The 14,626-nt window shown below is 35.1% G+C and overlaps 1 protein-coding gene across 7 annotated transcripts in view; it reads left to right on the top strand.

Moving 5' to 3' along the window:
* Positions 1–13,420, top strand: part of KLHL8 (kelch like family member 8) — a 56,295-nt gene extending 42,875 nt beyond the window's left edge. For 6 of the 7 annotated variants that reach the window (XM_067736559.1, XM_067736555.1, XM_067736560.1 and 3 more), the window contains 6 exons: positions 650–793; positions 1,719–1,830; positions 5,708–5,876; positions 6,100–6,259; positions 10,225–10,426; positions 10,643–13,420. In XM_067736559.1, the coding sequence (XP_067592660.1) occupies positions 650–793; positions 1,719–1,830; positions 5,708–5,876; positions 6,100–6,259; positions 10,225–10,426; positions 10,643–10,766 (911 nt within the window). In that variant the 3' untranslated portion in view covers positions 10,767–13,420. The remainder of the gene's footprint in view (positions 1–649; positions 794–1,718; positions 1,831–5,707; positions 5,877–6,099; positions 6,260–10,224; positions 10,427–10,642) is intronic. The other variant, XM_067736561.1, reaches the window with a different exon arrangement.
* The last annotated feature ends 1,206 nt before the right edge of the window (positions 13,421–14,626 follow it).

The raw sequence follows: 14,626 nt of genomic DNA, 5'->3' as shown, positions 1-14,626 counted from the left end.
GAAGTATGTGAGAAGTAGGCTGAGAATGAAACAGAAAACAGAAAAGAGAGAAATGATTGGAGACAAAAGGAGACTTTGATATTATGGAAATCAAGAGTTAAGGAGTTTCCAAAAAAACTAGGGTGATCAGTATATCAAATGTTGTAATTGTATTCAGTCAGAAATTAACTTTATGAGTTTGTTGGATTTTGTCATGACCTTACTAGCAAGAGCAATTTTTCAGGGTGGGTGAGGAACTCAACCGTATTATAGTGGAATGTTAACAAGCTGAGATAACTGATGTATTCTATTCTTTGAAAAGTTCAAATGAGGGGGAAGAAAAGAAAATTAGATTTTTAGTGGTATAATGACGTTAAATGCTATCCAAATAATTTTTTTTTCCTGTTAATCAAAATTTTGAGTTCGTAAGTTTTTTTCCACACTTACTTATCTATTTTTTTTTTTTTTTGGTTAGGGGGAATTTCCTGGCAGTCCAGTGGTTAGAACTCCATTCTCTCACTGCCATGGGCCTGGGTTCAATTCCTGGTCAGGGAACTAACATCCCACAAGCCATGTGGTATGGCCAAAAAATAAAAATAAAATTAGCTGTAAAAAAAAAAAAAAAGGGGGAGCTGTGATTTTAACCTCTATTTTGTGGCTTTACCTTTAGGTGTGCTATTTTGTGTAGGTGGTCGCGGTGGATCGGGTGACCCCTTTCGCAGTATCGAATGCTATTCTATCAACAAAAACAGTTGGTTCTTTGGACCAGAAATGAACAGTCGAAGGCGACATGTGGGTGTAATCTCAGTGGAAGGTGGGTCTGCTTTTGTGTTAAATCACATCGTGTCACCACAATGTTCTTTTAAATATTTGAACTTTGAGAATTTCTTTCTATAAGAAAATTCCTACATTATAAAATATGTTTCAATATATCAGGTTATTTGGTGAATGTTTACTTGTTTTATGCCCATAGATGCTCAGTGTACAATCTCTTGCATATGGATGCTTAACAGGAGATGAGTATTAAGGAAAAGGGAGTTAAACTATTCTGAGTTATATTTACAAAATAACCAAACTAAAGAAAAATATTTATTGAACACAAATAATAAATATATATTAACTTTTTTCTATACCTAATTATTATTATTGAAATGAGGTTTTTTACCTGGTTACTAAAAATGAATTAATTGCAGAACCATGGATAAATTGTTAGGAGAATTAAAAAGTCACTTTTCTTCCAGTTATAGAAGTATAAATGCTTTGGGGAGAAATAAGAAAACATATTTTCATAAAAAACAAAAATCATCTGTAACCCAGACACCTAAATAGTCACAGTTACCATTTTGGTATGTTAATAGTTCCAATTTTTATTTGTTTCATTTAGAAAAGGTTTGATATATTAAGAGTTTTATATTTTCTTTATACAAGAGCATTTTTTCATTTTATTAAACATTCTTTGCAAGGATGATTAGTGATTTCATCTACTAAGTAATAAAAAGTTGGGAAACCTAAGGGCAGGATAATGTTTGAACATTTAAATAACTTGTAAAACAGCGTGTTTCAGGCATTTTATTAAGCAGAAGCTTACATTTATTTTCATTTGACTACTGAAGTGACTTGATCATAATGTTGAACAGAAGAATATTTGTTGAAAGTTAATTGTGCTATTTTAATTATATATTGATTATATATAAATTTATTTACTTGGAAACAAATGAAAATACTTCTTTACTTTACAGGTAAAGTGTATGCAGTGGGTGGACATGATGGAAATGAACATTTAGGTAGTATGGAGATGTTTGATCCTCTCAATAATAAATGGATGATGAAGGCATCAATGAACACAAAGAGGTAGATGAGCATGGACATTTATTTTGATTTGTTGGTGGAAAATAAAGCTTCCTATAACTGAAAGGGCTAATTTTTTACTCTACATTTTTAGAAACTTTAAATACCTTCCTAAACACATTTTGTGAAAGCATCCAATGTGATGCTTCGTTATAACTTTCAAAATTTTCCTGAGAACTAAGAATAGAATCATGTCTTTGAGTATGATAATGATTGTCATAGTTTTGACTCATACCTGAGCATTTATTTAAATTTTTATTTTGAAATAATTTAAAATTTTCAGAAAAGTTTCAAAAATAGTTGCGTTCCTATGTACTAGTGGTGCTCAACTGAAGATAATTTTGCACATGGGGATACACTGACATCTAGTTTTCTATTCTTGATTAATTTAACATAGTATTTTTAACTGAGTTTTCTTGTGTGTTAGAAGTATGAAAACTTAGATGGAAATGTGAAGAGAGTTCGGCTGAAAAGAGATTTTTGGCCTTTTTTTCACTCATGAGGAGAAAGAATCTTAGTGGGAAAACCTAGCCTTAAAATACACTACTTATCTATAAATGACATTTTAATACTTTAGTAGGGCTTGATTTATGCTACATGGTAACTACAAACAGTTTAAATTCTAACACATGAATTAAAATAGGGGAGAAAATCCTTAAGTACATTTTTAATCTTTATACTCTTGCCTCCTTATCATGCTAAGCTGGTTTTTAGCTGAGAATTGAGTGAAACTTGTCTAACAAAATAGCAGTTGAATTTCTTTAATCTTCTAAAATATACCCTGAGCACTACAATAGCTTTCCAACTGTATAAAAAATAATAGAACTGCATTTATTTTCTCATGTTATTTGTTTTTATAATTTGTATCCCCCCAAATCATTGTTTCAGTGTGTATTCCAAAATAATATTCATATGTTAAATACCTGGTTTTCTGTTTTTCGCCCTTTTTCTTTTTCATCTTTTCACTAAAATGGATACTGATGTTTGTTCAAGGTATGGTTTTATTGAAACCCATCATCCTAACAGAGCATCTCTAGGGGTTGATTTATTTATTCAGCAAATACTGGTTAAATGCCCATTACAGGATATACCAAGTGCTGAAGATACAGCAATAAATAAGACAGCCATAGAGCTTACATTCTAGAAGGCAAGATAGAAATAAAGACATAATTACAAGGGTAATAATGCTAGCACTAGCGTAAGTAAAGAATGCTTGAGAGTGGAGTTCCATTTAACCTAAGGTCTGAAGGAACAAAAGAATTTAGACTCATTAAGTGGTGGGTGGTGGGTGGTGTAAGGTTGGTGGATGGAAAGAGATGAAGAGCCTTTGAAAATCTGGAGATGAATGAGAGCTGAGAGCATGAAAGAAGTCCCATGTGGCTGACAGATCAAAGGGGATAGTGTCAACAGACAGCTGAAATAGCAGGCAAAAAATAAGGGCCTTTCAAGTTTGCCAAGATTTTTTAATCTGGTGCGCTTTGAAATACACACACATTTTTTTTTTGATAGTAGGGGAGTGATAGAATCAGATTTCTCTTTTCAAAGATCCTCTGCTATGAAATGGAGAATGTATTTGAGGAAGACCAGAGTGAAAACAGTCTGGGAAACCAAAAGGGTTATTGTAATATTTTTAGTCGAAGAAATAACGGTGGCTTGGACTAAAGTGGAAGAAGTTGAGATAGAGGAAAGAGGACATATTTGAGAGAGTTCAGAAGTGTACAATCAACAAGAGTTTATAATAATTAGATGTGGGAGGTAAAAAGAACAATAAGGAAGAGGCTAAGATGATCCTTAAGTTTCTGGCTTAAACAACTGGATATGGATAGTGGTGTGACTTTCTGCATTAGGAAGAGCAAGACGGTGTACAGGATCAAGTTTTTGTTTGTCTTCTAATGGGTATATTAGTTTTCTCTTGCTGTGTAACCAATTATGACAAACTTAGAAGCTTAGAACAACATCCATTAATTAGTTCACAGTTCCACAGGTCAGAAGTCCAGGAACTGTAACTGAGTTTTCCACTTAGGCTCCACAAGACCAAAATCAAGGTGTAAGCTGTAGGCTCTAATGGAGGCTCTGGGGAAGAAACTACTTCCAAGGTCATTTAGGTTATTGATAGAATGCAGTTCTTTGTGATTGAAGGACTGAGTTTCTTGTTTTTACTGGCTGTAGGCCAGGGGTCACTCTCAGCTCCTAGAAGCCATTCTGAGGTCCTTTCCAAGTGCTCCCCTCAATCTTCAAACTAGCAGCGACTTGTAGAATCCACCACGTTCTTTGAGTTTCTGACCTGTCTTCTGCTACCAGCTGGAGAAACCTCTCTGCTTTTATAGGGCTTACGTGGTTAGATTAAGCTCATTCAGGTAATCTCCACTTTGCCATGTAACGTAGTATAATCATAGGAGTAAAACCAGAGGGTGAATATTGTGGAGGAAGACATCTTAAAATCTGCCTAGCACAAGGAGGTAGACAGTAAGTTTCACTTAGATTAAAGTTAAGGTTGAAGATCCAGACACACAGATTTGAAGTAGAAGCTGTATATATATCTGGAAATACATATTAGTTATAAATCTATGGAAAGAATGAAATTGCCTACAGAGAGAGTATAGGGTGATAAGAGGCCTTAGGGAACTTCATAATTCAGTGACAGCATAGAGAAGAAGGCACTGGTAAAGGAAGCTGAAAAGTACCAGCCAGAGATGTAATGGAGGAGGAAACTGAAACATGTGATGTCACAAAAATCAAGAGAGTTTTGAGGAGTAAGAAATAATCAATAGTGTCTTATGGTCTTGTGATTTAGGGGGTGGAGGGAGGGGGGGATTATATGGTATACTCACTTCTGCCACGATATAACACTTGTATATTCTAGAGTGTACACGCATGTGTTCACCTACACCTGAAAGTTTTTATAACCACAGTATTTTGTAAGTCATTGCTTTATACTCAAGGGAAAAGAAGTTAAGGACACAAAATGAATGACAACATTATCCTTAAGAATTCTTTCCTAGGATACTCTTTTGGTAAACTGAGAGTTATAATCTCAGTAGAGCAGCAGTTCTCTCCAGAAATAATAGTAGCTAATACACAGCACTGAATATGGGCTAATCACTGTTCTTGGTGCATTACCTATATTGACAAATTAATATCAGTTGTGTCTACTGCTTTCTCAAATGGGTGACAGATGAAGAAGCAAGGTAGTAAAGGTTTAAGCAATACACATTATCCAAAGTATATACCAGGTCAGTGACAGATAAATTTTAGAATCGTTCAACTTTTGATTGCTGCAGTGTGTTTTTTAAGAAATTGATATAATTTTTTTTTCAGTCACCATTATGATGAATTAGCTTTTAACATGGGCTAAGTCTCTTCTGTTCCAAGATAAATAGATGCCCTTCAGAAGTTAAGCAATGTGATATAAAGCTTGTAATATAAAATTGATGTTCTTTTGTGTGATGTAATGAAACACTGCAACAAAATGTGCTCTGCAATTACGTGAATTTAGTAATGAGATTGACTTCTGACCTCTGTAGCAGACCATCTCTGTCAATTCATCAGTCTCTTAATTATGCAACTGAGTGTTTTACTAACTGAATGTTTTGGACTCCATTTATAGTATTTTGTTGGGTTTTCCTTTATTATTTCATTTAAGTTTAAAGTAACCTGTGTAGGCTATGCATTATAAAACTCCAGAGGACACTGTTCACATACACTTGCACAATTTGGCAACCCTGTAGCCATCTATTCAGAAGCTTTGATAAACCTAAAAATAACGGGAAAAAGCCACATTGACATTTAATGTGATAAATGGGTACATTAGCAAAATTATTTTGCTACCTTTTTTCTGGAAACAAATGGAATGCTGAAGTGTCTTTTATTGTTTTTGCAGGCGAGGAATTGCCTTGGCCTCCTTGGGAGGCCCAATTTATGCAATTGGAGGGTTAGATGACAACACTTGCTTCAACGATGTTGAGAGATACGACATAGAATCTGATCAGTGGAGTACAGTGGCACCAATGAATACTCCCCGAGGAGGAGTTGGCTCTGTGGCTCTTGTGGTAAGTTATGTTGCAGCTTGCTCACTGGATTGCATTGCATCACATACCTAACCAAATAAGGAAAGGTCTGATGTATTCATATTTCCAGTATGCAGATATTGATTACATACCAGATTGTTATATGAAATACTGCTCTCTTGCACATTCTGGTCTACCATTAGGACAGCATGTAAATCAATTCAAAATCTAATGTCTTGTGTTTTTTTTTTCTTTCTTTATTTAGAACCATGTTTATGCAGTAGGTGGCAATGATGGAGTAGCTTCTCTATCTAGTGTGGAGAGGTATGATCCACATCTCGATAAATGGATAGAAGTTAAAGAAATGGGTCAGCGAAGAGCAGGCAATGGAGTTAGTGAGCTCCATGGTTGCTTATATGTTGTTGGTGAGTGGATATTTCTCTAGTTTAATTTTTTACAGGACATACAATGATAGTGTCAGTGACACAAATTTACATTGCATTTAGGCCCAAGTGGAATCAGTCCTAAGATTTGCTTTTGAATTCTTAAGATTCATATTCAAGCTTCTTTGTTTACATCTTCATCTTTCATGTTTAAAACTCTACCTCTGTATTTTTACTTTACTTTTCTTGTCTTCATTTCAAGGGAATTGTGTTGACTAAGCAAACCAATAGGTATTTCATATGCATGATGGCAGTTAGTGTCTCTGTATTGCTTTTTGACTTACTGTATAATAGAGTTGGAGGGGAATAGCCAAAGCAATCTTGAGAAAGAAAAATGGAGGAAAAACGGAGCTGGAGGAATCAGGCTCCTGGACTTCAAACTATACTACAAAGCTACAGTAATCAAGACAGTATGGTACTGGCACAAAAATAGAAATACAGATCAATGGAACAGAATAGAAAGCCCAGAGATAAATCTACACACATATGGTCACCTTATCTTTGATAAAGGAGGCAAGAATATACAGTGGAGAAAAGACAGCCTCTTCAATAAGTGGTGCTGGGAAAACTGGACAGCTACATGTAAAAGAATGAAATTAGAACACTCCCTAACACCATACACAAAAATAAATTCAAAATGGATTAAAGACCTAAATGTAAGGCCAGACACTATTAAACTCTTAGAGGGAAACATAGGCAGAACACTCCATGACATAAGCCACAGCATGATCCTTTTTGACCCACCTCCTAGAGAAATGGAAATAAAAGCAAAAATAAACAAATGAGACCTAATGAAACTTTAAAGCTTTTGCACAGCAAAGGAAACCATAAACAAGACGGAAAGACAACCCTCAGAATGTGAGAAAATATTTGCAAATGAAGCAACTGACAAAGGATTAATCTCCAAAATTTACAAGCAGCTCATGCGGCTCAATCTCAAAAAAACAAACAACCCAATCAAAAAGTGGGCAGAAGACCCGAATAGACATTTCTCCAAAGAAGATATACAGATTGCCAACAAACACATGAAAGAATGCTCAACGTCATTAATCATTAGAGAAATGCAAATCAAAACTACAATGAGATATCATCTCACACCGGTCAGAATGGCCATCATCAAAACATCTACAAACAATAAATGCTGGAGAGGGTGTGGAGAAAAGGGAACCCTCATACACTGTTGGTGGGAATGTAAATTGATACAGCCACTATGGAGAACAGTATGGAGGTTCCTTAAAGAACTAAAAATAGAACTACCATATGACCCAGCAATCCCACTACTGGGCGTATGCCCTGAGAAAACCATAATTCAAAAAGAATCATGTACCACAGTGTTCATTGCAGCTCTATTTAAAATAGCCAGGACATGGAAGCAACCTAAGTGTCCATCAACAGATGAATGGATAAAGAAGATGTGGCATATATATACAATGGAATATTACCCAGCCATAAAAAGAAACAAAATTGAGTTATTTGTAGTGAGGTGGATGGACCTAGAGTCTGTCATACAGAGTGAAGTCAGAGAAAAAGAAATACCGTATGCTAACACATATATATGGAATCTAAGGAAAAAAAAAAAAGGTCATGAAGAACCTAGGGTCAAGACGGGAATAAAGACACAGACCTACTAGAGAATGGACTTGATACGGGGAGGGGGAAGGGTAAGCTGTGACAAAGTGAGAGTGTGGCATGGGCGTATATACACTACGAAACGTAAAATAGCTAGCTAGTGGGAAGTAGCCGCATAGCACAGGGAGATCAGCTCTGTGCGTTGTGACCACCTGGAGGGGTGGGATAGGGAGGGTGGGAGGGAGGGAGATGCAAGAGGGAAGTGATATGGGAACATATGCATAGGTATAACTGATTCACTTTGTTATAAAGCAGAAACTAACACACCATTGTAAAGCAATTATACTCCAATAAAGATGTTAAAAAAAACTTAAAAGAGTTCTTGATAAGAGAGTGGGATATTGTTAGCACTTAAACATCTACAAGTAATAGAAGTAATACTGAGTATTTCAGTGCTTATGTGTATTGAATAAGAGAAATAACATAATTTTTTACCTTTTCAGTCTAGCCCAATCATCACAGCAGCTCTTTGAGGTAGTGAGAGACTGAGAGAGTGAATAATATAGTCACAGGCCTAAATAAGTTGACAAGGCTGGAATTTGAAGCAGGGTCTGTGAGAACCCAGAGTTCTTACACTTACACCATTGCTACCTCTCTCAGCTCCCTGTCTAGCACAGGCATTGACATATGTTATATCTCAACAGGAGTATCATTGTTGCTGTTACTTGTTAAATTTTCTGGGCACTTATAGTAGAACAGACATGGTAAAAATAAGACTGACTCAGGTAGAACCTTAAAATAAAAACCCTCTTGGTCATTCAAGTTCTACTTAAAACAGGTACAACTGATTTGAATAAGAAAACTTTGAAGGTAACTGTATGTACAGGAAGCTAATTGCATCCTCCCTTTTCTGTTCCTCTGCTTTGAGTTCTTTGTTCAAAATTTATATGCATTAGCTAGGGAAATGATAGGGAGCCCATGAAAAAGAGGGCCATGAAAAATATAACTACCCTGTATTAAAAACTTAATCTCTTCTACATTAGCATTAGCAATAATTGAAAGTAGAGCCTTTGTTACAGTGAAAAAATGTTTTTTTATCATGGTTGTGGTGGTGATAACACTATTACATTTGTTAAAAGTCACTGAATTATGAACTAAGATCAGTGAATTTTATTTTATTTTTTAATTAATTAATTCTTGGCTGCGTTGATTCTTTGTTGCTGTGCACGGGCTTTCGCTAGTTGTGTCTAGCGGGGGCTACTCTTTGTTGTGGTGCGTGGGCTTCTCAGTGCTGTGGCTTCTTTTCTTGTGGAGCACAGGCTCTAGGCACATGGGCTTCAGTAGTTGTGGTGCATGGGCTCAGTAGTTGCGGCTCGCGGGCTCTATAGTGCAGGCTCAGTAGTTGTGACTCACGGGCTTAGTTGCTCCACGGCATGTGGGTTCTTCCCGGACCAGGGCTCGAACCTGTGTCCCCTGCTTTGGCAGGCGGATTCTTAACCACTGCACCACCAGGGAACTCCCGATCAGTGAATTTTACCTCAATTGATTTAATAAAATTAAACCCATTAGAGAAGTTAACTTTGTTGATTTTTTTTTTTAACCTGACCTTGTTTCTAAATAGACTGTCAGAATATCAACACTTCTGTCCTCAGGAAAATAGGCTTAGTCATCAGGGAGACCTATTACTCATGTAGACTGAGGTGGAGCCTAAAAAGAGACACATACATTTTTAAAGGAAAGAGCACTGTTAAAATAGCAGTCTCTGTGTTTAACAATCAGGAACATAATAAGTAACATTGTTAAGATGATCTGTGGAGAGGACTGTCGTCATCTAGAATAGGGAGCATGAAGATGTAGTTTTGGCAAAAATTGGTAAGAATTCAGTCATAGTCCACCATCTCTGTAATTATGATTACGATTATAGTACTAAGGGAAACAGTTGGAAAACTTTGACATATTTAAATGAGTCAAGTGACTTAGTGTAGTTTATTCTCTTCTCAAGCCTTCTTACTGTTTAAAAATCTAATATATACATGTACACACAAAGAGAAGGAATCTCAGTACTTTCTTGCTTGCCTCTAGGAAGCTAAGGGAAAATTATATGAATGTCCGTGGGGTTTTTTTCTCCTAAATTATCTGCTTAAATATAGGGACTTTAGTTTTTCTCACTTTAAGATTTTTAATCCTAATATTGAGGAAAATACTATTTAAATTATCTTGAATTGTAGTAAATGTATAATAGGAGTTGGTAGTAGTGATAGATGTTGGGGTTTTCTAAAATGTTTTGAAAAGATTGGTTTGTAGAAGCTATTGAACTGAAATTTAATGGTTAATTTCTATGAAACATAATGCTATTTTAAAAATCTTTCTTTATATAGGTGGTTTTGATGATAATTCTCCTCTGAGTTCAGTTGAGCGGTATGATCCTCGAAGCAACAAGTGGGATTATGTAGCAGCCCTTACCACTCCCAGGGGTGGAGTGGGGATCGCAACAGTGATGGGCAAAATCTTTGCAGTTGGTGGTCATAATGGCAATGCATACTTAAATACAGTAGAAGCATTTGATCCAGTGCTGAATAGGTAATTTTTATTTCCTTTACACTTTAATGGGATCTTCCAGTAACAGATTATTCCGGAGTGCTAAAATGCTGCTACATGTAGTTAATAGAAAACTTTGGGGATAGCTTACTATCTTTCAAAACCAGTCCCATAATAGGGATTTTTTTGTTTTGTCTTTTGAGTAAAGTAAATCATGATTTGTTTTAAGATAACATCCTTTCTCCTCTATCTTTTCAGGTGGGAGCTTGTTGGATCTGTGTCTCACTGCAGAGCTGGAGCAGGTGTAGCTGTGTGTGCCTGTTTAACTAGCCAAATTCGAGATGTAGGTCATGGATCCAGTAATGTGGTTGACTGTATGTGACTTGAACTCCAGCCACCAACAATTTAATAACATCTGATAGGCAAGAAAGACTACCAGTATTTTGTAATGGCCACCTTTGAACAATTTTAACTACTACTAGAGTCTCATTTAAATGTAAACTGTTGTATTGTGACTAAGTGCAACTTTTGAAATGGTAGCTGAAACTACTAGTAATAAAGTTCATACTTCCCACTTTAACAAATAATGAAGTAGGGAAGGAAGACACTCTAACCTGAAACCATCTCTCCTCCAAAAAAAATGTGTTTAAAGGAGTGCCAAAACCTTGAAATTCCTTTTTTTAAAAAGTGTGTATGAATCAAAATGTAAAATGAAGTCATTTGCTGAGCTTTTGCCTAAAGGTGTTAACCTTAGGCAGTGGATTTTTCCTAGAGGGGAGATTGGAACCTATTCATCAACACAAGGATATCAGGACACATAACAGACCTGCTCCATTTGAAGATCTTTTCTACTTGGTGCTGATGAATTTATGCCTTGCTTTTTCTAGGTGTTGAGTTTTCAATTCCTTGGCTATTACAGAAATAGGAAAAATGTTTCATCTTTCTGAGTGCCCTTTAGTTGTGTTTTCAGAAGCTTATAGGAATGCTGTGGGAAGCCCTTAATTTCAGTTTGAATTGTTAGGACACCAAAAGATCTAACTGAACTAATTCCCTCTGAACGAATCTGCAGTTTTATTTTTTCATTGCATGCCGAAAGGATTTGTTTCATAATCAAAAATTGAACCAGAGGGGATATTAGAGGAGAAGGCTTTAAATTCGACATTATTCTAGTGCCCATTTGAGAGCCGTGAGAGGGAATGGTGTCCATTACATGACTCCCTAATGAGGAGACTCCAAAAATATGTTTAACACTCTTCTTTGATTTAGTCATTTCATTTTGAACCCAAGATTTATTATCTTTCTATTTTGTTATTTGCCACCATCATAGTTTTTCTAAACTGTACAGAGTCTGGATTTATTTATTTTCAGTAAATGAATGCATTTTTACAAAAACCCTTTATAGATTGTAGTTGAACTGTTGAATACTTCAAGTCCATCATTACCAATAAAAGATATTGTAAAAACAGAAAGATTGAAACTGTTTTTCCTGTTATATTTAATTCTCTCCAGTATATTTATTGAACTTTAATTGAAAATATTTCTTTAGATTACTTTAAAGCCCAGGATATTGATATATCTACTGATCTAACAGCTCTTCATGGTTTTAGCAGCATTATAAAGTGGCTTATTTGTTATATGTGTATATTTTTATAAATATTTATGAAGAATATTAAAATATTATATTTTGTATTTGCAGTGCAAGTTTGGTACCTCTCTTTTAGGCCTTCCTAAATTTTCCTTTAGTCATGCCTTAGAATTTAGTATAGTTTACTGCTGTCAGTCATCTTGTTCACAAGGAAGCTGCGGCAATGAAGAACACTACTCCGTCTGTCCAGCCCTGAAGCTCATTGCCTAGTAGCTGTGATGGTCCTTATTAAATGGCAACCTAGGCTTGTCAGTACAGTAAGGCAGAAGGCCACATTCCAAAAGCCAGTGCCTTGGATATATTAGATCAAAAAAATAAGAAGAAAAAATTGTAAGTGGGCTCAGCTAGCAGATAAAGGTCTATCGTGAAGCAGATTTAAATGTCCCAGTTTTTTGCTGTCAGCCTGTGGGCAAGTCCATAAGTCATTGCTGGATCTGAACCAGTGTTCTCTTGTACAATTGTAACCGTATTTCAGTCAATCCCAAAAGCATTTAACTCCGTAGCACTCAGTGGACTGGCTACAACTGGCTGGATGTGGAGGATAAGGCTCAAAACCTGGCTTCAGCTATTTCTTATGTCTAATGGAGTTCTTGTATTATAATGCTTGTCTAGGTATGGTTACTAGTGTGTTACATGTATTTTTGTGGGGGAGGGGATCTTTTATTCTTTCTAAGATCATTTAAAATGTTTTTTTCTTTAACATATTTCTGCCTTTGTCATGTGTATAGCATTTAGGAACATGAAGGTGTTACATTTCCATTACTGGTTTTATCTATACAGTAGTCATCTAACATTACTAAGTTGGTACCCTAGCTACCCATAAAATATGAACTACTCATAAGGGAAGTAAAGTGAAGTAAATGGAATATGTGGCTGGCTGTTACATCATGTGTGGGTAGTCAGAAGCACAGCCTTGAAGGACCTGACAATGGTTTGAAAAATTAATAGTAGAGTCAATATGCACCGTCTCTTTATTAGAAACATATTCTTTGAGATATGAAATGTGAATCAGGCTGAAGGAATCATGCAACTGAAAGGTGATTATATTCACAGGAACAGAAGGATGAAATATTCAAAGAAGATGGCTACTTAATTGTGAGGCCTGTCCCTTTAACCTCAGATGTTAAGATCACCTACCAAAAAGACATAAAGTAGAGCTAAAATTCTAAATTATAAATGGAAAAAAGAAAAAGTAAAAATTTGCATATTTCTTTGAAAAGTATTTCTAGTTGCTTCTGTGTGATTCTCCCGAATAGTTATTAAAGCCACTGCTTTTACTGTGTTGTACTGCCACTTTAAAAACAAATTACTTGATACTGTTTTTGACTAATTTCACTATATTCTGTGTAACTAATTTATTTTTAAATGTTTGAATAAACTGTGTACTCTAAGGAGTATTATTCATTCTCTTAATTCCTAAATGCATTTTAAACTTACAGTGCTGTTAAATGCCTAGATAAGAGATTGCTGAAATTGCAGAAACTACTCTTGCAAATGGTACACTTGAGTGTTTTGTTCCTTTTTTCTCCATGTCTTATATCATAGAAAATGCATTTAGAATCTAATTCATGTCTTATTGGTTAAGAATGTTTTCTGTGGTTTCTTGTATCAGACTTCTAAAGAAATTATATTGGGGTGTCATTGAGTCTGTCTCTTTTTCTCCTTTATGTGGAGTAAACAAGTGGCAATAAAACTTCTCTATAATATTTTCTTAAAACCATGTATTAGTGTAGTAGTATTCCAGCAAATCAAAATAATAAATTATCATATATACTACCAAGTACTGAGATCAGAAAGTTGCTATTTATTGATTCAAAATATGTTGCATGTACCTATTATAAGTAGGAACTTCTTCCTATGTAGTGTTCATAACTTTGCTTTTCATTGTTTGATTGCTTTTATAGAATCTTTTCAAAACTATGTAATTGTTTATTCTTGATCCTTCAAATACAAAATTGATTTAGTAGTTGCTGGAATATTTTTCTCCTCAAAGAAAAGATCTTTATGTTTAACTGAAAATAGGAAGATTTTTGTTAACCTGTACAAAAATTAAAGGTTAAAGGCAACTGATTTGAGCAATTGTCTCTTCAGCAATTGTAGACTTGTACTATATAGAAATAAGATTCTTTATGCATTAAGATGTTGTCCTTCCAATTAGTAACCTCATGAAGCTATAATTATGTTTTTCTACTTGCCATTGCTAAAAACTTTTCTGAAACTTCTCTTTGAAAACAACCTGAACATCCATTTGTAAGTCATCCAAGAGAATTAGTCTCATCGTAGTTATATGTTAATTTGGACCAGAATCTTAATAATGGCCCTATGTAGTTTATTCATCAGACTTGATTCAAAATATTTTATGACTATCACAGGTTAAATCTACCCTCAAAGAATTAGGTTTTCCTCTACTGGAAAAAAAATTTTCAAAAGTAAACAGTTCCAATGGAAGATTTCTAAAATTACCCTGAGCAGTAGTAACTTCAGTGAAAGAAGTCTATATCATCTTTAGAAAGTCAAATACTGTACGATTTCAGTTATATGTGGAATCTAAAAAAAACAAAACGCATGAACATAACAGAAACAGAGTTATAGATACA

This window comes from Pseudorca crassidens, chromosome 4 (assembly GCF_039906515.1).
Source record: "Pseudorca crassidens isolate mPseCra1 chromosome 4, mPseCra1.hap1, whole genome shotgun sequence".
Classification (NCBI taxonomy): domain Eukaryota; kingdom Metazoa; phylum Chordata; class Mammalia; order Artiodactyla; family Delphinidae; genus Pseudorca; species Pseudorca crassidens.
Note: the sequence above shows the minus strand (reverse complement) of the source record. Positions and strands in the feature narration are given on the sequence as shown.